This window comes from Gorilla gorilla, chromosome 13 (genome assembly GCF_029281585.2).
Source record: "Gorilla gorilla gorilla isolate KB3781 chromosome 13, NHGRI_mGorGor1-v2.1_pri, whole genome shotgun sequence".
NCBI lineage: Eukaryota > Metazoa > Chordata > Mammalia > Primates > Hominidae > Gorilla > Gorilla gorilla.
The window spans coordinates 57,619,105-57,642,198 of record NC_073237.2 but is presented as its reverse complement, the minus strand read 5'-3'; the positions used below and the strand labels follow the sequence as shown (position 1 = coordinate 57,642,198).

Genomic DNA, 23,094 nt, shown 5'->3' with positions numbered 1-23,094 from the left:
ATTATCTGAGACCAGAAGTTCGAGACCAGCCAGACCAACATGGTGAAACCCTGTCTCTACTAAAAACACAAAAAAATTAGCTGGGCATGGTGGCATGCACCTGTAATCTCAGCTACTTGGGAGGCTGAGGCAGGATAATTGCTCGAACCAGGGAGGCAGAGGTTGTGGTGAGCCGAGATCACGACATTGCATTCCAGCCTGGGCAACAGAGCAAGACTCTGTCTCAAAAAAAAAAAAAATTGTATCACACTGAGTAAGGAATATTTACTTTTTCCCCCCTAGTAGTTTGGCTATAATGTTAAAAATACATTATGCCTTTCTTTATATAATTTTTTTTTTTTTTTTTTTAGACAGGGTCTCACTCTGTTACCCAGGCTAGAGTGCAGTGGCATGTTCATGGCTCACTGCAACCTCCATTTCCTTCCACCTCCGCCTCCCATGTAGTTGGGACCACAGGTGCGCACCACCACACTGGCTAATTTTTGTGTTTTTCATAGATGCAAGCTGGTCTCAAACTCCTGGGCTCAAGCGATCCACCTGCCTTGGCCTCCCGAAGTGTTGGGATTACAGGCGTGAGCCACCATGCCCAGCCTATGTGTAATGTTATGATAATATTATTAGAGCACAGATAATAGGTTCAATAGAAGGAAATCATAAGGTTCCTTTTATGCCTCCCTTTTAAAGCCTGGAGCCTAGAATAACACATTTATAGTCCTGCCCAAGTTTTCTCTTCCTTTTTCAGAGATATCCAGGAACCCAGTGAACAAATGACTTAGCTTGATGTAGATTTACCCCCAAACACTACTTTTAAAAGAAGTAGGTGAGAAGAGGAGCACTAGAGAGCCCAGTTTTCTTCATGGTTTTATAGTCTGTTTGAAATCCCCATGCTGGTCCCACCATGTAGTCCCAGATGTTACTTTTTATTTGACCATAGTTAGAGGAGTGGATGTCAGAGTCCCCTCACTCTTTAAAGTGTTGGTCTGTTTCTTTGCCTCCCTGTCCTTTTCTTCAGATACTAGACTGTGGTACCTGTCAGAGGCTCTTGGAGAATATGCCTTGAAGAATGATTTCTGAACTTTGGTCTGCCTATTGTATTTTAAGTGTACTCACTCTGTCTTGCTTGTCGTTATCTTAGCATAGTGCCGCCTGATACACAGAAGCTACATATTTACTCTGAGCAACTGCAAGAGCCAGCTGGTAGGTTTTTACACTGGTAAAATTTACTGAGGAAGTTTGTATCTACTGTCATTCTATAGATTTGTTTCAATTTAAGAGTTTATATTATAGTTAATAAGACAACTTCAAGAAGAGTATATGAATTGTAGTATATTGTCATGGCATGTTAATTCTGTGAAATTGTAGTCTAGTTAGGCTACACGAATTATGACTACTCATAAGTTGTTTACACCAAATAACATGATGGATATATATGTCTTCCTTTCAGTTGTAATAAAAGGAAATGCCTGTCAACTTAATTTATCACCAGGCATGTTCTTATTTAAAGCCTCTTAAAATGAAATAAAAGCCTGACCTAAGATTATGGTTACTACGAAAGTGACAACAGCTGTGGTATAAAATACTGTAGGGGCCTCTGCTGCCATACTAACAACTGTGTAGCCCGTATGAAAAGCTGTTACATCCAGTGAATGCTTGTAGATACAGAAACGATTAAAGTAATCCTCCCAAGCAGAAGTCTGAGAGGCCATCTGATCCAAGTCCCTGAGAGATTCCTTAGGGGTCAAGACCTTCCCCAAGTCACAATGGAGAAAAAGCTTGGCCAATATTCCTTTCCCCATTCCCTCTCTACTCCAGGGCAGAACTGCTGCAGTCCTGATATTTATTACAGATACATATACTGTTTCATTCCACAAAGACTGTGAAGCAGTTGAAAGAAGGATAAATGGAAGCTCTTTTAAAATGTTTTTAATTTTTTTTTTTTTTTTTTAAATACAGGGTCTCTGTTTGTCACCCAGGCTGAAGTACAGTGGCATAATCATAGCTCACTGCAGCCTGGACCTCCTGGGCTCAAGGGATCCTCTCTCCTCAGTCTCCTGAGTAGCTGGAAATATAAGCTTGCATCACCACGCTCATCTAGGGGTCACTCTCTCTGTTTCCCAGGCTGGTCTAAAACTCCTGGGCTCAAGCAATCCTCCTACCTCGGCCTTCCAAAATGCTGGGATTACAGGCATGAGCCACTGTGCGTGGCCTATAAAAAGGAAGCTCTTTAAAGATTGTCATAGAAAGTAGGAAAAAAGGAAGTTCTTTAAAGAGTGTCGTAGGGAGAAAGATGGTTTAAAGATGATTTCACACTGACACAAATTTTCATGTACATGTGTATCCATTTGTCCCATATCTGAATGCCCACTCTTTGTAGGCAGTAAACAGTCTCTTTCCCCAAGTTGCTTAGACCCAGTGCAGACATTCTCAGCTTCAGCAATATTGTCATTTTTAGCAGCATCCTGGCCTTTAGAAATGCCTTCAGGCATTCTCAAATATCCCCTAGGGAGCAAAAATCACCTGCAGTTGAGAACCACTAGGCTACTGAGCACTACAGTCTAGTGTGGGAAACGGACAACCACACAGAAAAATGACATCCATATACGCATTGTGAAACAGTAGACTACTTATGAGCCACATGGGGTTCAGTGATGGAGAACAGCAAGAGGTGGCTTCTAGGACACTCTCAAATTCACTTTCTTTTTCTTAGGCTGACACTTAAACACCATGTAGTGCCTCTTGAATAGCCACACAAGTTTGTTTATATTATGTCAGCATTGTGAGTTTGCAAACATTTGACAAAATTTGTTTACTAAAGGCAATATCTAAAATTAGTTGTCCTTTATTTTAAAAGTTAAATATTGCTATAGCCTAATAGTCATGAAATAGAAAAGGATGGCTTGATAATTATCCAGTGGTAATTATAGAGGACAGTCTTGTCATCATGTTACTAGATGTGTGCAGCACTAAACGTGGGGTGGTGAATAGAAGAACCATATTACATCCAGATGGCTTGCATACATATATAGTGTTTTGTGTTTATATTACTGCCTTACTAGATGCAGGTACTGAAAGTTATCCACCTACTTTCTGAACAGAGATAGTCGTGGTTGTATAAACTGTCAGAAAATGAGTGCATAAACTTTCTGTTTGTAAAGAAGGTAACATTGTAACTATTTCTCATCAGACAGAATATAGTATTTATACATAGCATAATTCATTAGTAATGTATAAATTGTCTTTTAAATATCTAATGTCTTAAATTATGACTTAACTAAATTCAAAATTATTTATCATAGTAATCCTTGTTATCAAAATTCAAATAGGTGAGTGTAATGTACAAGGTAAGGGTCTGTGGCCCTGTCAAACAAAAACAAAAATAAAAACATGGTGACCTCTTTGATGGTATTTAGCTTTATTACTTTTCTGTCATCTGTTCATTGTCATGATTATTTTTCCATATTATTGCATCTTCTCAATAGAAATTGCTATCATTTTAAAGCTTTTTTCCCTACTAGCTTATGGTGTTTTAAGGATGTTGTGAATGCAGTTTCTGTGTACTACTGAATGAGTGCATGTATAAATCAAAGACTGTAGGGAATGCCTGCTGGCCTTCACAAGTTCATTTATAAATCGGCTACTGGGTCGCTTATGCTTGGTAACATTAACTTCGTTATGTACTTATGTCAGAGTCGTGAGGAACCCTAGAGTCACAGTGGGATACAAGAGGAGCACCAGGGGGCTCTATTGGCTGTGATTTTGAAGAAAATGAATTAAATTGATTGATTGAAAAAAAGCAATAGGAGTGAATTTGCTTAGGCATGTATGTACACATTTAAGTATATCTTGTACTTTGTATGCTCAACAGCCTGGATGAACACACAGCATACATTATAGCTTAAGCTCCCTTCCCGTAGCAGTGTTTAATCTAGTTAGCAGTAATTCAAGAAAAAATTATATCCAAATGCATTTGAAGATGAAATGTAGATAAGTTATCCAGTCTTCTAGTGTTCAGAAACACAAACTGACCTTTGGACAGTGAATCCATTAATGTTCAGATGAGTTAAGGATAATTGCAGTTTTCAGCTTCTGAGATAATCACATAATTAGACCGTATGAAGTCAACACTTTATGGTTTCATTTTTAAACAAAGTATGAGCAATGATCTTTTTCATCAGTATGATTTTATTAAAGGAACAAGAAATCCTATAAATGTTTTCAGCATTTACATTTTTACATAGTAAATTTTTTATAGTCAACATGATAGATTCTGTAAAATAAGATACATTTCTTTGTTCCATTAGTAGAAAAATAAAAAAGACATCAGCTGTAATGACTGTCACAACCCTGACTCAGATTTATTTCTTCTTAATTCAGCAGTTCTTCTGGGCATTTAGATTATAATACTTAAATGCATTAGGTAACATGAAAACTTTAAATTGCGTATTTATTTTTAAAATCTCATGTAATTACTCAATTACTAAAAAAAGAAATCAACATCAAGAATCAAGTACTAATGTTTTCTGTAATTCATTATGCATGTGAGAATTATCTAGCTAAAATGTTAAATCTCAGACCTATAAATATTTTACAAGATACATATAAGCTGTTTATGGACATGATATAGTTGGTTTAAAATTAAAACTTGAGCCAGTAATGTATTGTGGAATCAGGCTTCTTGGGTTTGAGTCTTGTGTCCATCATGAACCTTATGCAAATTACTTAATCTTTCTGTGCATTGGTTTTCTCTTCTGTTATGTGGGGATAATAATTATGCCAACTTCTGAGGATTGAGTTGTTAAATGCGGTGTACTTAGTAGAATGGTGCTCAGTACTTAGTAAACTGTAAAGTGATTAAAAAAGTGATTCTTAGCAAGTAGTTTTTAGTAAGCAAATAAAAAATACTAGACAAATGCTTTTAGTAGTATTAATAATTGTTGGAAATATATTCATGGACACATTTTTTATTCAGTTATTAATTCATGCAGTAAATATTTATTGACCACTCTGGTTGGGAGTTGCAGTGATGCAGGATAAGCACAATCTTTGTCCTCTTACAGGAAGCCCAGAGGCTGACATTATGAAATAATGATACAACTAATTATGACCAGTAGTATCGTGCTGCATATTCATGGCATTGAGTTGTTTGTGGTAGGGGAGCTGACCTAGTCTATGGGCATTTAAGGTGAAATATGAAGCATGTTAGCTAGATAAATACAGTTGGTGCAACAAGGTAACAATACAGAGAAAGATTCAGGATGTAGCAGAGGGGTAACAGTGGAGAGACAGGACATCTGAGTTGATACTGATGGTTTCATTGCTGTTTAAATTTATGAGATCCATTCCTTCTCTTGCAATGTGTCCTGTCATGTGTCTTCCGCACATTCTTCCAGAGAAGCATCATTTTCCTGCCTCTCAGTCTTCTTAGACTACCTCAAGGCCCCTAACAGCTATCTATATGTTTTTCTACTTGATGGTGTTTCTACCACCCTGACAGTTACCTCTCACATTTCATTTTCAATCCTTCTGTTTCTTGCTATCACTTTTTCAGCTATTCCTAGATTAACTATTCAGTGCAGAGGAGTATTTGAATGTTTGAAAAATGGTTAGAAAGCAGCTTCATTTGCAAGCTGTTGGAGCTAATAATTTTGACTATTAGAAAGCTAAGAACATAACTCTGATGTTAATATTTTATTATTATTGTTTTTCTGTAATCTTTGCTTTATTGTCATTTTATTTTATTTATTTAAATTATACTTTAAGTTCTAGGCTACATGTGCACAACGTGCAGGTTTGTGACACATGTATACATGTGCCATGTTGGTGTGCTGCACCCATTAACTCATCATTTACATTAGGTATATCTTCTAATGCTATCCCTCCCTCCTCCCCCGACCCCACAACAGGCCCAGGTGTGCGATATTCCCCATCCTGTGTCCAAGCGTTCTCATTGTTCAATTCCCACCTATGAGTGAGAACATGCGGGGTTTGGTTTTCTGTCCTTGCGATAGTTTGCTGAGAATGATGGTTTCCAGCTTCATCCATGTCCCTACAAAGGACATGAACTCATCCTTTTTTATGGCTGCATAGTATTCCATAGTGTATATGTGCCACATTTTCTTAATCCAGTCTATCATTGATGGACATTTGGATTGGTTCCAAGTCTTTGCTATTGTGAATAGTGCCACAGTAAACATACATGTGCATGTGTCTTTATAGAGTTCAAGACCAGCCTGGGCAACACGATGAAACCCCATCTCTACTAAAAAATACAAAAAATTAGCCGGGCGTGCTGGTGGGCGCCTGTAGTCCCAGCTACTCGTGAGGCTGAGGCAGGAGAATGGCGTGAACCCGGGAGGTGGAGCTTGCAGTGAGCCGAGATCATGCCACTGCACTCCAGCCTAGGGGACAGAGTGAGACTCCGTCTCAAAAAAAAATAACTGGGCGCAGTGGCACATGCCTGTAATCCCAGCTACTCGGGTGGCTGAGGCAGGAGAATCACTTGAGCCCAGGAGGCGGAGGTTGCAGTGAGCCGAGATCGCGCCATTGCACTCCAGCCTGGGCTACAGAGTGAGACTTCGTCGGGGAAAAAAAAAAGCAAAGTGAACGGATGCTTAGATTTTTCTCCTACATAACCTTTTTACACCCATTTACATTTTTTATTCTTAAACTTCTCTTTCTTGAATGCGAAAGTTTAGAAAAATGGAAATTTCCAGGAGGGTGCTTTATAATGGCTTTGTTTCCCATTACTCTTTCTTGCGTGTTATTTATTTTTAATGAGAGAAAAATTATATGTAGGAAATAAAAGAGAAACGTGGCTCTGGCTGTGTAAGCATAGGAAGCCATGAACTTAACACAAGGCAAATTGCAAAAAAAAAAAAAAGTCTAAAACTACATATCAATTTTATGTTCTCTAATACATGATATATATATATATATATTTGGATATATTAGGTATATTTATGACTAAATTATACATTTATATATAGAGAGATATATATGACTAAATTATATAAAGTGAGGACAGTAGTGCTAATTGATATTTATGTGACATTTATCTCCAGAACACAAGTGTGTTAGGGTTCTCCAGACTAACAATACCAGCAGGATATGTGTGTGTGTATATATGTGTGTCTGTTTATGGATATGTCAGCATACTTAATTATGGAAGCTGAGAAACCTCAAGACTCTGCAGTCAATGAGTTGAATACTCAGAACTGATAATGTACTTTTCTGTCTGAGAGCTGGCATTCTTGAGACCCAAGCAAAACCTGTGTTTCAGGTGTGGTCTGAAGGCAGAAGCAAATTGATGTTCCAGTTCATGCAGTCAGACAAACAGGTTCTACTCCAGGGAGAGGGCAGCGTCTCATTCCAAGGCCCTTTCAGCTTGTTAGATGGAGCCTACCCACTTTAGGGAGAGACATCTGCTTTACTCATTCTACTGATTCACAGTAATCGGAATTATCCAAGTATCTAGAAACACCCTTACAGAAACACTCAGAATAATATCTTACTACATTTCTGGGTACCTCATGTTCCAGTCAAATTGACACATAAAATTAACCATCACAATAAGTTTGGTTTAACATTTAAAAGTCTATCAGTTTCATACACCATGTTAACAGAATAAAGGATAAAAAGCATATGACCATTTTATTAAATGCAGAGAAAGCAGCATGCTTTTTTTTATTAAAAACTTTCAGAGTTAACTTTGCATTTAGATGGAAGTAAGTCTGAAAAACCTAAAGCAAATACCATACTAAATGGTGAAAATTTAGACAGCTTAAGATTAAGATTTGGAACAAGGTAAGAATTTCCACTCCTAATACTTTTTTTTTTTTTTTTTTTTTTTTTAGACGGAGTCTCGCTCTGTCCCCCAGGCTGGAGTGCAGTGGCGGGATCTCGGCTCACTGCAAGCTCCGCCTTCCGGGTTCACGCCATTCTCCTGCCTCAGCCTCCTGAATAGCTGGGACTACAGGCGCCCGCCACTGCGCCCAGCTAATTTTTTGTATTTTTAGTAGAGACGGGGTTTCACTGTGGTCTTGATCTCCTGACCTCATGATCCACCTGCCTCTGCCTCCTAAAGTGCTGGGTTTACAGGCGTGAGCCACCGCACCGGGCCTCACTTTTAATACTTTTATGTAACATTTTACTGAAGGCCTCAGCCACTGCAGTAAGCCAAGGCATGAGGATCAGAAACAAATAAGTAAAAATATCTGTTTGTAGATATGATTGTTTATGAAGAATAAATCTGTATGTAGATCTAGTTCTTGGTTTAGGTCTAGATCTTCCTTAATAGAAGAGTTAATCCACATCAGATCCACATTTGTATATGGTATTTAGTTTTTTGTCAAAGGCATCCAACCATCCAGTAGGGAAAAAAAGTCTTCATTATTAGGAAAAAATAAACCTCGAACCTCACCATACACAACTACTAATTCAAGATTTATCTTAGACCTGACAGAGAAAATTAATATAGGAAGCTATTAGATGAAAATATAGGGGACAGAGCTATCTTTATAACTTGAGGATAGGCAAAGACTGCTTAAATCACAGAAAGCAATAATCATAAAAAATTTGATGATTTAGGGTCTCGTTAAAGTTAAAAACTGCTGCTCACCAAATATATCACTAAAAAGTTGAATTGGCAAGACCCAGAGGAGGATAAAACATTTGCAAAACGTGTCTGATGAGGACTGGTAGTTGGGAGATACAAAGAACCTGAAAAACTCAGTCATCAAGTGACTAAAGCATCTCCCTGAAAAATGGGCCAAAAATTGTACAGACTTCTGGCCAGGCATGGTGGCTCACACCTATAATCCCAGCACTTGGGGAGGCCAAGGCAGGCGGATCACTTGAGGTCAGGAGTTCAAGACCAACCTTGCCAACATGGTGAAACCTCGTCTCTATTAAAAATGCAAATATTAGCCGGGCTTGGTGGCAGGCGCCTGTAATCCCAGCTACTCGGGAGGCTGAAGCAGGAAGATCACTTGAGCCCAGGAGGCGGAGGTTGCAGTGAGCCAAGATTGTGCCGCTGCACTCCTGCCTGGGTGACAGAGCAAGTTTCCACTAAAAAAAAAAAAAAAATTTTACAGACTCTTGAGAAAGGAAGATATGCAAGATTAAAACGTTCACAGAAAGACTTGCACATGAATATACAGTTGTTCCTAGTAAGTCCGGGTGCAAAAGGAACTAGGCTGTGAAATTGTTGGAAGGACTGGAGGAATAAAACGGGCTTGTAGGGAAGATGCTATTATCTGGAGATCATGACAGGCAGGGGGCTCACCTGCACCTGTATGCCTTCTGTTGCAATCTCTTTTTACTTTCTCTGCCTTATAATCTCTGTAAGTTTTCTCAATATGAGAACCATACCAGAGCCCTATTATCCTAGAGTTCAGAAGATCCGGGATGATACACATTATTAGTACTCCATATCCTGGATTCTCATTATATTGTGAGTTTTTAGCAGTACAGATACTGATGCCAAAAAGATATGAGGCTGTGTCTTTACCACTTGCATATTCCATGGCTTTTCATAAGTAAATGGTTCTTTGATTCCAACATTAGTAAAGTAGGGATATTAATAGTTTCTCATGGGATATGAAGATTAATTGAGACAATATCTATAATGACTGAATGAGAAAATGCTTTACATTTATCATTGTACCTGGTACTTAGTATGCACACAGTAAATGGTAGATGTTTGCTATCACTATCAGCTTGAATTTTTAAAAATTATGATCTATTAATTATGTTTTTAAATTTTTCAAAAATAAGAACTAAGATAGGCCTCCTTCACCTTATGAACTTAGAAAACTAAACATGAATGAACAATGCCCTGGGTGCACTCACACCTATAATCCTAGCATTTTGGGAGGCTGAAGTGGGAGATTCACTTGAGATCAGGATTTTGAGACCAGCCTGGGTAACATAGTTCAGTCCCTGTCTCTACAAAAATTATTTTTAATAAATGAAGAAATGCCATCAATTACTTGCCATTGAGGAAAGGAGACCAAGATTACCATTTATGTGTATGCTGGGTAGTTCTTGGTGAAGCAGTTTTTTATGCAACCTCTGTTGTAGGAACTTTGTGTTCTGCTTAGTCAGGTCTTCTCAGAGAGAGGACGTCTGCTCTCTCTGATGTTGCTGTGGTTAAACAATAATTCAGTTAAATTGTTTCCACATATTTTATGGTTTCATAAAGAATGCAAAAGAAAAAGTAGTTGAATTCTGCCCTTCTGAGTTATAAGTTTACTTTGTTGGAACTGCTAGCATAATTCCAAAGTGAGGATTCGTTGAAAATAGGCTTCCAAAAACCTTTGTAGTTCAATGCCAGTTACTTAACATTATCTTTGGACCTATGTTATTCATTTTCAGGTACTTCATTATTTTATATCTCTGTGGTTATAGGATGTCATATTTTTGACATTTTATTAAAATTACTGTTTGGATCTATGTATTAAAGTGAGATGGTATTTTATATTGGGCTTTTACAATAATCTGTTTTAGTTTGAGTGTTTAAAATTTTTATATTGGTTCTGGGATATTGGAATATGTAACTTCTGTTGGGTTAATTGTGTGTGTGTGTGTTTTGAGACAGAGTCTTGCTCTGTCACCCAAGCTGGAGTGCAGTGGCATGATATTGGCTCACTGCAACCTCCAACTCCTGGTTCAAATGATTCTTGTGCCTCAGCTTTCTGAGTACCTGGGACCACAGGCACGGATCACCACACCTGGCTAATTTTTGTATTTGTAGTAGAGATGGGGTTTCACCATACTGGCCAGGCTGGTCTCGAACTCCTGACCTCAAGTGATCTGCCTGCTTCTGCCTCCCAAAGTGCTGGGATTGTAGGCTTGAGCCACCGTGCTCGGCCTGGGTTGTTAATTACTATTTTGATATTTATTTCTTAATGCTATAGAGCCAGAATTGCATTTTTATATGTATAAACTTTTCATATTAAGGCCTTTTTGTATGTTCTGATTGACATTTAAAATCATGGCTGGTTTAAACAGCTATCTAAAAATCAAGCCTCCACATTAAGAACATAGGGTTATTTTATCTGCCGATGGGCCTGATATTCCGAGCATATTAACTGACTTGAATTGTTTTGAACACATGTAAAAATGGAAATGTAAACAGTCTGTTTTGGCAGATCCTTATATATACTGTTCCATTATTGATTGTCTTATTCATTTAACTTTTACATCCATACCTGGATCACATCATATGACTGTCTTACCTGATAACCCATTCCATCCCATGCTGACTATAAAATCATTTTTTCTATATGTCAAATACAAATTGTTACGCTCTGGTTTCAACCGTAGATGCATTTCCAGTAACAGACTGGAGGACCGTTTTTATTTGAAATTTTTTTTCTATGTTCAGAGATGATTTTAACATTTCTTTTGAGTGTTATATACTTAGAGATTAATATTAAGTGCATCGATTCTGCCTAAGCTGGTCCTATGGGTAAACATTCTCTGGATGCAGGACTACCTACTTGACATTTCTTGTCATACTTTCTGCTCTGTTGATTTCTTTCTTAGGCAGTTGTTTCCCATGTTGTGGCAAAGATGACTGTTAGCTTCTGTAGGATAACAAGCTACCGACACATTCCCACTGTACCTCATTGGTGTTGCTTGGGCCATGTGCCCATCTCTGAACCAATCACTGTTGCCATTGGGGTGGAATGTTTGGCCAGTCTAGCTTCCCTAAATTACATGCCTGAGTTTGGGGGACAATCAAGGTGCTCTTTTTAGTCAGAAAGCATCCTAGTGAAGAGAAATCTCAGGAACAAATCATGCGGTGCAATTTTGTCATTTAATTCAGCCACATCAGTTCCAGTAAAATTTTTTAAAAAGATTAAATAATGAGTAATGGCTTCTTATGAATAAAATAGCCCTGTTAAGTTTCCCAAAACTTAACCAATGATGAACATTGAAAACTTTTTAGACTTCTGCCCTCCCTCTGGTAGTTTACTTACTTATGAACCTTGGTCACTGTAATTGTACCTGTTGGGACACATTAGGCACCAAAATATTTGTAGAGTGAATGCTTCATAGCTGGTTACTGTGGACATATTGCTGTAGCACAAGTATTAAATTTGAACCAAAGATGGATGTAATTTAATATTTGATTAAAGTGCTGGACTTCCTGTTAGTTTTCTTTCCAATATACATTTCATAGAGAGGGGAAATTAGAGCTTGTGGTGGCATAGGCTTCATGATTTTGCACTGTGAAGGACAGGCTTGTAATTTAGTCTTGGGCCAGAGATTAAATGGATCAGGTGTGATAACTTTGTGGCTAAAATGACTTAGAATAGTTGAGAAGCCATTTTCAACTTATGTCCTGTTCTTGGACAAAGGGAAAGAGAAAGTATGAGCAGAATTGGTATGTGATAATTGTTTATTGCTGTTTAAAAAACAGCATTCCCACGCCCCCGCCCCTGACCCCCACCCCGGTCTCACCCCCAGGGTACCTCCTCTTAGGAACAGCTCATGGAATGTAGGATGAACCAAAACCGAAATGATGCACTCATACACTAACCCCATCATTCCCTCTGCTCTACCGTCTTCTCCCTTTTAATTTGGTCTTTCAGACCCCATGAGGAAAGGGTTTTGCATTTTGATTTAATGGATAGCTGCTGCAGCTTATATTTATGCACTGGTGATGACAGTGCATTCCTTTTTTTTTAAAAGAAAATATTTAAAAAAATTTTTGTGCCAGTGGATGGATTGTAATAGGCAGCCACATCTGAAGAAATCAGTGAAACTATAGCCGTGTAGTGATTTCTTATTACACATATAGATGAGTAATCTTTGCTGTGATTATTATATAAGTTATGCAAATGTGGAGCTTTTTTTTGGCTCTAGAAATATGGATGGATAGTTGGAATTGTTTTAAAGTGGTCTTTACTGCTTGGCAGAACATGGGGCTGATTTCAGCTGCATTTATGATTCCTTTTTGAATTTATTCCAGTTTGGATTTAAATATATTAAAAGTGCCTGTGAATATGAGGAAATGTAGATCATTAAAACTGCATTTATTATGTAGCCTGTTTTAACATTTGGACTGATTAATGAATCTCTGTAGAGTAAAAATACACCTGATCGTACCAAATCACTTTCTAGATTTTATCAGCGGTCTGTGCCCCTCGGGTAGTCAAGGAATTCTTTTGTCCAGAACTTGTTAATGATTCATTACATCAATGATGATTCTACATTTTATTTGAATTAACCAATTTCTTAACAAGTGTATGCATAGTGAGAAATCTGTATTGTAGTTTGTAGATGAATGTCATTTCCTGGGCAAAGAAAGCTCCTTAATATTTATGACATGGTTCATATTAATTAAGGCAGACTTCCCCCATGTAGTAATGCAATACTTTAAGGTTATCTAATCAAGGGTTCTACACAATGATCAGGTAATTTAATTTTAAAATAACTTACATAAATAGAAATGAGGGAAGTTATTGAATAATTCAAATATGGTGAGTCAACATTTGATTTTAATTTTCATTTTTGACTTGTTTCTAACATTGCTGGCATTACTCTAGTGGGCTAGCCATCATTCAACTAATATTTATGGAGCATATACTATGTACTGATGACAGATATTCAGTGGTAAAACAGACCTGATGCCTGTCTTCACCGAGTGTAGGTTTTAGTGTTGAAAACAACTGAGAACTAAAAAAATACACAAAATATGATTACACGTGGCAAGTGATTTGAAGGGAAAATAACAATGGGTACGAAATAAAACACCTTTGGTTTAAGATAAATATAGAAAGATCAAGAGAGCGAGAGATCAAGAGAGAGACCTTGATCTCTTACTCGCTCCATCTATTTAGGGGGGAGCCATTTCCTATTTTGTGAAAATAGGGGTGTGTGTGTGTGTGTGTGTGTGTATATACACACACATATGTATATAAATATCTGTGTATGTGAAAATAGAAAAAGAAAACACACACACACCTATTTTCTCTACCTAATGGTAATGCATTTCCATATGATTATATTTTCTCCCATAAAATCAGTTTACATGGTTATACCATTATTTTTTAAAGGAGTATTAGAAAATTTTTTTCTAATTTTAAGATATTTGGTAAACACAGATGAGCTGTGCGTTGTTAAAATTAAGTTGGTGTATTAATTCAAAATTATCTGCTTAGGAAAATGCCACCAGTTGTGGTCATAGGTTATTCATATTTTAAAAGACTGTTAAATATTTTAAACATTCTGGTATGTGTTGCCAAATTGTTGCCATGCTTTATTCTTACCATGTCACAGACTGGTTTAATGCAGCTTTGTTTTGCTATTCATGAGTTTCATGTTAGGCCGCTAATGGCAACAGTCATGGGAGCTAGTTCTGCGTGTTGGATGCCTGTTGGGTTTAAACTGATTTACATCCAGTTCTTCTCATTTTGATTTATTAGAATAATAATGAATCTTCTTTCAAGAAATGTTTCCCCATATTCTTCCTGATTGATTATGTTTAAATTTGGCTAGAGAGAAATTGTAAGAACACTGAAATGCATTGTGTGTTTTTCTATCTTCTGTTTGCTTTTTTCTGATTCGAGTTTAATACATCTGTCTTTTGTCAACTTTAAATCATTTCATGAAACTAATAACAGAGAAAATATAATAGTGGGGCCAGACATAGTCTCATACTTGAGAGGGAAGGCAGGGATTGCTAGGTAAAGTGAATCTGAGATGGTGAATTATTTACTTATAGTACTACTGTTTTTATGGAGAAGTTTGGCTGAAAAAGTATGTTTTGTCATTGAATTGTCAAACTTTTATTTCAAAAACATGAGTTGTTTTCATTTTCTTATTTAGTGTTAAATTTCTGCTGCTGCTTTTTTTCCCCCCAGATATGGGGTCTTGCTGTGTTGCCCAGGCTGCTCTTGAACTTCTGGCCTCAAGCAATCTTCCTGTGTCAGCCTTCCAAAGTGCTAGGATTACAGGCGTGAGCCCCACTGCACCCAGCCCCTGACCATATTGTTAACATTAGAAAATCAAATAGACTAAAAGCATTACTCTCTTGGTCTAGTTAGCTTTCTTTAGGTATTTTCCCACTTTAGAAACAATGCCAAAGAGTTTTCAGGTGGCAGGAGACATGTAATCAGAGTACATGGAGTGCAGGTTATTGTTTTCGACATGGCTGCTAAATAAATCAAGGTTTCATTTTTTCCAGAGACTCACACTCAAAATTAGTATGACATATAGCATTTAAAAATATGGTAACCTAGAATTTATTTGAAAATTGTTATTTTTGTTTCTCTCAAGTGAGAGCACCCTTGATATACTATCTAGAGCTTCTCTTCTGGGAATTTTATTATGCATGCTTAGCTAGTTTTAAAATTTTTCTCCTTATTGATTTGTTAATCAATCCTCATCCCTTCCCTTCTTTTAAAACATTATTTCCTCATTAATATTTACCTACATTCATACTACTGTTTGACTTGTGCAGAAAAGATGGAGGAGGACAGGAGATGCTGTGTTTATCTCATATGCAGCAGAAGTAGAAAAAGGTAAATGTCTTCAACATCAGTCAGATGGTACTTACTGTGGCCAGCATTGTGAAACCTGTAAGACAGCTAGTTCTGTATTCAGACCCTTAAATTACTCATTATGTTCCTATGTATTCAGTGGTTATGAAATTGAAAGACCCAAAGAGGCTGGTGGGTAGGATACTGAATCTCACATCACTTAAACCCCCTTTTCCCCCAGTTACTATCCTTGTGACATCCAACAAGTCAGTTAGCATTTTTGTGCCTCAGTTTCTTATCCATAAATTAGAATATGATGATTCAAGTGGATGACTTACTTCCTAAGGTTCAGGATGCCTTCTAATTGTGTTAACTTAGTCATTTAAAAAGAAATATCTGAAAGACTCTCTAACAAGGAAATCAGTATACCTGAACATTTTAATAAAAACATTTTAGGAGAAGGATTATATATAACGTTATATTCGACAATATGCATCCATGCTATTTCTGTCTGCTTTTTTTTCTTTCTTTTGAGATGGAGTCTTACTCTGTCGTCCAGGCTGGAGTGCAGTTGTGCGACCGCGGCTCACTGCAACCTACGCCTCTTGGGTTCAAGCAGTTCTCCTGCCTGTTTCCCGAGTAGCTGAGATTACAGGCATGTGCCACCATGCCTGAGTAATTTTTGTATTTTTAGTAGAGACGGAGTTTCACCATGATGGCCAGGCTGGTCTCAAACTCCTGACCTCAGGTGCTCTGCCTGCCTCGGCCTCTGAAAGTGCTGGGATTCCAGGCGTGACCCACTGCACCCTGCCTGTCTGTTTTCATATGTGATCATATAGACTCATACAAATATTTATGTTCACAAGGAATTTAGATCTCTAAGAGTGTGCAGAGCCCTATTTTTATCTGATCTTCCTCAGATTTATCATCCATATAAACTGTGACATGGAGTGCATGAATTCAGAACAAAACAACTTTATCTACCCCCGAATACTAAAGAGTTCAATTTCATGCTGTTTTACATGGCACAGCAGGAGTGGATTGTTTAATATCTGTAATTCTGAACTTCCACAACCTTTCTATCAGATATTCAGGTAAGTGCTGAGAAGCAGAAATTCTAAAAATAATTTCTACTGAATCTTTTGGAGACCCCGGAGCAAACTATTTGAATCCATTCCCCTTCTTTTTGCATAGTTTTTCTTTGTCTATTTGAACAGTGCTCTCATGGGTCAGAAAGATTGAGTTTCTAGTCCCATACCTTAAATTGCTTTATAATTGCCTTACTTTATAAGGGAGACATATCCTGGCACAGTGAAGCCTGCAAATATTCCAGAGAAATTAATCTGAACCTATTAGAAGTGGGAGGAGGGAAGGAAACTTATTTTGGAAAACTGTTAGCTAGGCTAGTTAAACTCTATCAACACAGCATGATATCATGCATAGAAAGCAAATATAATGAGTCCCGGACATTTATTTGCAGCTACAATTTCAGTTTAGTTATGGGTCATAGATAAAGAAGATTGAGATGGAAAAATGTGGCCATTTAAATGATAAAGCGTGTTATATGTATTGAATGTGGTTTTGTTTTGGAATTTCCACAGTAGATTGGGTAAGAGTGTAGAAGTGCTAGATTTGAATCTAGCAAAGTCTCTGTTACTTATTAGGTATGTGACCTTGGACTAATTAATGTGAGTCCTCTGCGCCTGTCTCTGTTTCCTCATATATATTTTTTAAGGTTATTTAACAAATATTTTTAAGGGACTCTTATTCTCTAGGCACCTAGAATATACTTCTCTATAAGACAGACACTGTGTGTAGCTCATGGTTAAGTATAGAGTGGTGTAGGAAGGTCAGATGGGGCAAAGTATCTGAGATAATTCACAGTAATGGTTCATTAAAATTAGAATAAGAAATTCAGGGCCTGTGTGGTGGCTCACACCTGTAATCCCACCGCTTTGGGCGAGGTGGGTGGATCACCCGAGGTCAGGAGTTTGAGACCAGCTTGGCTAACATAGCAAAACCCCGTCTCTACTAAAAATACAAAAATTAGCCGAGTGTGGTGGCACATGCCTGTGATCCCAGCTACTCGGGAGGCTGAGGCAGGAGAATCGCTTCAACCAGGGAGGGAGAGGTTGCAGTGAGCCGAGATTGCGCCACTGTACTCCAGCCTGGGTGACAAAGTGAGACCTTGTCTCAAAAATAAAATAAAAAATCAGTTAGGGTATTATACCTTTTTTTGTTTTTGTTTTTGAGACTAACGTATCTGAACTTGCACAGATCTATGTGATTATGAGAGTGTAGTCTGAGGAGTTAGAATAAAATTATGTGTCCGGCCTAATTAATGATTTTGGCCCTGTTAGTTACCACCACCAGACATATTCTTGGTTAAATAAGAAGTTACTTTGATGCTAACACTTAGCAGTGCTTTGTTACTTCTTACTATAGAAATAATGAGCAATTATGAATTATGAAGTCATAATACAAGTTAGAAATAACTGTTAATAATACATTCTTAATTCTTACTGTCTTCACTAACATTAGGATTATTAGAAAACAATGAGATATAGAATGTCTCTTCCATTTGTCCATAATATTATATATATAGTACTATTCAGAGGGCAATTTGTATTAATAACATATAAACTGTTGGATTCTTAAAGCCATTGAACATTTTGCATTTTAAAGTTTTATACACAGTCCCATGTTTTTATACCTTATATATGGGGGGATGTTAGGCACTTTCGCTTTGTGTTGGATAGAATATACAACAGATGCCTTTTTCATACTGTAGTTCTGATCTAATGTGATTTGATTGTGCCTCAAAGATAATTAGCTGATAGCCTTCAAGAGCAATAACATTTTTGGGAAAGGGGAGGCTAGAGTTTGATTTAAAAATTTAGGGTGTTTAAAACTAACTTTTGCTTTTTAAATTATCCATTCCCATTTCTTAAGGAAATAGCAATAAATATGTTGTTTGATTTTTTTTTGGCATAAGTCATTTTTATCGGTAAATACATTTTTGGTGGCTACTGTAAAGGACAGTATTTTAGATCTAAAGGATAAGATAGGACAGGATAGGTCTAGAGATATGATATCTACTCAGGCATCACCAGAAGACAACAATTTGTGTTTCATTTGGGCTTATTTGTTTTGAGACTGGATTATGAGATTAATTTTTGTATTTTTGGTAGAAACGGGGTTTTGACATGTTTCCCAGGCTGGTCTAGAACTCCTGGGATCAAGCCATCCACCTGCCTCGGCCTCCCAAAGTTCTGGGACTACAGGTTATAGCCATGTGCCTCGTGTCATTTGGACATATTTAAATCTTCAAAATAAGAGTTTGCCATCGGCTCCTCCCTTCTTTATGATTGTCCTGTTCAAAAATCTAATTCATCTTCTACATTGGGTTCTTTTCATAATTGTTGGAAAATTAATAATCTTCTATGAAAGACAGTAATTCTTTTTAAATTTTAAATATTATCCTCTTTAGGTTATATATGATATGTTCGAAATTCACTAGAGTTTTATTTTATGTAAGCAAGAAATCATCTTTTTCCCAGTATGTTCTGAAAGTTATTCTTCAATCCTGAGATTCAAGTGGATATTATTTCATGTCTCCCAAAACCACATACATGTTGCCATGTAATACCAAGCTCTTATGTTAAAAGGAGGCCTATTTTGTTTTTTAAATACAGTGGAGAACGAAGAAGTCACATGAGTCAAACCCCTGCCTCTATCTTATTTTACTTTACAGCATCCTACCTTGGACACCTGGGCAGTATTAATTCATGTTATGGACATTTCCTTTCATTAATGCCTGTCATCTGCTGGGCCTCCAGTTTCAGTTGTTTGCTCTAGATGTGAAGCCATGGAGTTGAGTCTGGTTGCAACATATGATCCAAACAGGAGCTTGAAGTACACTGCTGTCACCTCTCCCGTGACAATGGCCCAGTCTTCTAGGGTTTTTTCAATCCCCCACAAGTCTGGGATTGCTCCTCCTGTTTGATTCTTCAGAACCACTATGCACTTACTTCCCCTTGACCCTTAAGACCATTTGTTAGATGCGGTATTCTGATTCTTATTTCTTTTGTTGCTTCCACTTTTTCAGTGAGGCAAAATAAGATAACACTAGAAACCTCAATGTTCTTGTGGTCAGGTTACCAAAAAGCAATTTGTATAAGCCATATTCGGCCTTTTAAAAATAGGCACTTTTCTAGCATTTTCAGCAACATTTTACAAGAACAAAAAGTTTAATTCTATTGTCAGCCCCATGAGGATAGTTACCACTGTTACTCTCAGTTTTTCAGATGGGGACACTGAGGCACAGAGAGGTTAAATAAGCTGTGCAAGATTTCATAGCTTGTCAGTGTTGAAGCTGGGGTTTGAATCTAGTCTTTTAAACACTATTTGCATTGTGGGTCTTACAGTTTCTCAGCAAATTGATATGATGTAATCTTTTTCACCTCTTCCATTGCATAATAATTCCAAATAAACTTTAAAGGTGTAATCTTTTTATATTATCTTTTATACCATTACTGAGATTGTAATTGTTGGTGGGTTTAGGTTATTTAGAAAAATTTAGTATAGGCGGGTTTTCTGGTTGATTTAATCCTCAGATAACAAATCTTACGACACATGGTGGCATGTTTCTGTACCTCCTGAAGGGTAGTTTGTTAGGGCTGTTGTAATAGCCCAGTGAGGTTCTGTCCACTCAGTCGTTCTGCATCTGTGGCTTGTCCTTGGAGTCATTCCTTTCTTTTTTTCTATCTCTGTTCCTTTCAGTTCAGGCTGGCAGCATTTCTGCTGGTATAAAAGTCTCAAAATCCTTGTCAGTCTTCTGTGTAGTTCATGGACATCCAAGCATCAAGCAAGACGGTCCTGCACAGCTCTCTCCTGGATAACCACATTCTCTCTTCCTGGCTTCTGCTGACATGATTGATTGGATCCACGAGTCACATGCTTCATCTGTTTAGCAAGTTTGTCCAGCAGTACCATCCTCCAGTCTCGGAGCACACTCCTCTTTGACCATGGCTTATCTGCTGTTTCTGTTTAGGCTTCATAGCATCATCTGAGCAAACAAGATGAATATTAATCAGGTCAAAGGTTTTTTTTTCTGAGACACTTTGCTCAGAAATAGTGTTCTGTACCTCACCAGCTTATCTGCCCTAGGGATGTTGCAATTGTAATCATGATCAGACCTAAATTAGCTCATTAAAGTGGGGAGCATCACTTTTGTTCACTGTTTATTTTTCTTTGTGAAGCAATATTAGTAACACTTTAAGAAAGTTTCTGGTTGTAAGTCCAAGCTTTTTTCCCCCTTTTGTCAAAAGATTACATCTTAATCCAAAATATCTTTCAATTTCTCAGGATCTTCATTTTCTTTATTCCAATGGCAAGATAATTATGCAAGGTAACTTAGAAACCTCATTATACGTAACCAATAATAGAAAGCAGTGGTGTAGATAAATAGTATTAGGTTCAGAGGAACAATTGGGACAATTTATATTCAGAGCTGAGGATGAAGTTTTGCTGGATAGCCGACTAGTATGCAGGAAGGTGGTGTGGTAGGAGGAAAATACTGAAGTAAATGAAGCATAAGGCGCATTTGGGCTCCCATGACTTGGGTTGAAGAGGAATATACATGTTGACTTGCTGTGGGAGAGAAACCTGAAAATCTCATTGGTGGAGTAAAGTCTTGGAGCCCTTAATGCCAGGCTCATAAATTTAGACCTTATTCTAGGTCTAAGAAAAGCAGGGTGATTACACCTTATTGAACTCAGGAATGAAAGATTGTAAGATATTTGGGGGAGATGAAAGTAACAGCTATAACGATGGATTATTGTTAGGAGAGACTACAGGCAAGGAAATTAGCCTTGTTATGCTAGGATTCAAGGCCTGGCAGTGCAGCTGCAAGGATGCTGGCAGAAGGAATTGAGACAGGAGATGCTGTAAATGGAGACAAGGCTGAATTTTTAGGGGTGAAGACATAGGGGGTGTCTAGGAATGTGGACTATGTATGTAGGAGAATAGAAGAACTGTGGTATCATTTGGTAGCGACAGAGTGTGGTTTGCAGTTGAAGACATTAATTTTAGGTATTTTGAATGTAATGGCCATTAGGATGAGAACTCTGTGGTGGGAGTTTGGGTTTGGATATATTAAGACTTTGGAGTTAATTTGCATGGAGGTGATAATTGTATCACCAAGATATCTAAAGTCTTATTGTGTCAAAACTGTTCAGTCAGTCTGTTACCGGGTATGTTAGGGATTGTCAAGGTCTATCAGTTAAATCTTGGAGATTATTTATGCACCACCATTTGAATGATAACTTCCCTGTTGCATAGTGCTGGCCTAGACCTAATAAAACTTTGTGTGAAGTCTTTATAGAAAACTTGCTTAATAAGATGTGACTTATAACTATGTATTCATGAGAATTAAAGGCATAGTAGATTCAAAATAATTTTTTCTTTGAACTTCTCACCTTTACCCCATGTCTTCATTTTAGTGGATATGTTTGTTGTTGTTGATGGTATTGGATGTTGTATGTGATGTGATGTAGAAAAGGCCGTTCATTTGCTCCTAATTTTGGGTTACCTTATGAGAGTTTGTTAATAACCATAAATATAACAAAATATATCTTAGAGTAAATTTATCTCAACTCACTGGTTAAAGTATTCTAATCACACATTCATTGGGTTATTTTATTTGTCGACAACCCAGGTTTTCAGCTTTACAGACCTTTTAGCGCTCAGTTCATTGGCACATCATTGTGATGGGCAGATAATCTTTCCATTGCAGGCGTGCTTCCAAATGAGCACTCTTTCCTTTTAGTTTTTCTTAGTACACAGTTCCCTATGAGGTCCACAAACCATTATAACCACGTTATAAATGTGAATATATAGATTCTCATCTCTATTCAGAAGAAATTGGGTTTATCACGCATTGAATGTTTGATAATGTAATGCATTATCCTCCATTATGTAGTGACTAAGTATTCATGGATGATGTGTTCAAGGACCAACTCTATGTTACTGTATAGTTAGCGAAACGTTTAACACTCTCCAAACCGGTTGTGTTTCAGTGCACTTGCAGGAAAGACATGGTGAAGATTTCAATGGATATCTTTGTGAGGAAATTTCAGCCAGACAGATATCAGCTTTGGAAACAAGGAAAGGATATATACACCATTGATCACACGAAGCCTACTCCAGCATCCACCCCTGAAGTAAAAGCATGGCTGCAGAGGAGGAGGAAAGTAAGAAAAGCATCCCGAAGGTAATGACCCCTCACCCCACTGACCTGCCTTGCCTGTCGTGTTTTCTCAGTTAAAATGGGTCATTGGATGTGGCAATTTACTTGCTTTTTCTATGTATTCATCATAACTTAATACCTTTCTGAAAATGTGAGACATTATTTTTAATTCTTAGATGTGTAATAAATACAATGTAGGAAGAGATGTATATTTATTTTGTTTGAGAATATTCCTGAAGTTGCTCGACATGGCAAATAGAACAATATAGAACTTGTTAGACCACTTACATGAATGTGTTTTATGGTTGTATTATTCCTTTCTGTGCATTTCCATATTTTAATCAATAACTTGAT

General features: G+C 37.4%; 1 protein-coding gene across 9 annotated transcripts in view; it reads left to right on the top strand.

The window, feature by feature from the left end:
* The window catches only part of KDM4C (lysine demethylase 4C), a 420,634-nt gene that overhangs the window by 204,425 nt on the left and 193,115 nt on the right, over window positions 1-23,094 (top strand). For all 9 annotated transcript variants that reach the window (XM_063696408.1, XM_055350581.2, XM_031014365.3 and 6 more), the window contains one exon: window positions 22,571-22,764. In XM_063696408.1, the coding sequence (XP_063552478.1) occupies window positions 22,571-22,764 (194 nt within the window). The remainder of the gene's footprint in view (window positions 1-22,570; window positions 22,765-23,094) is intronic.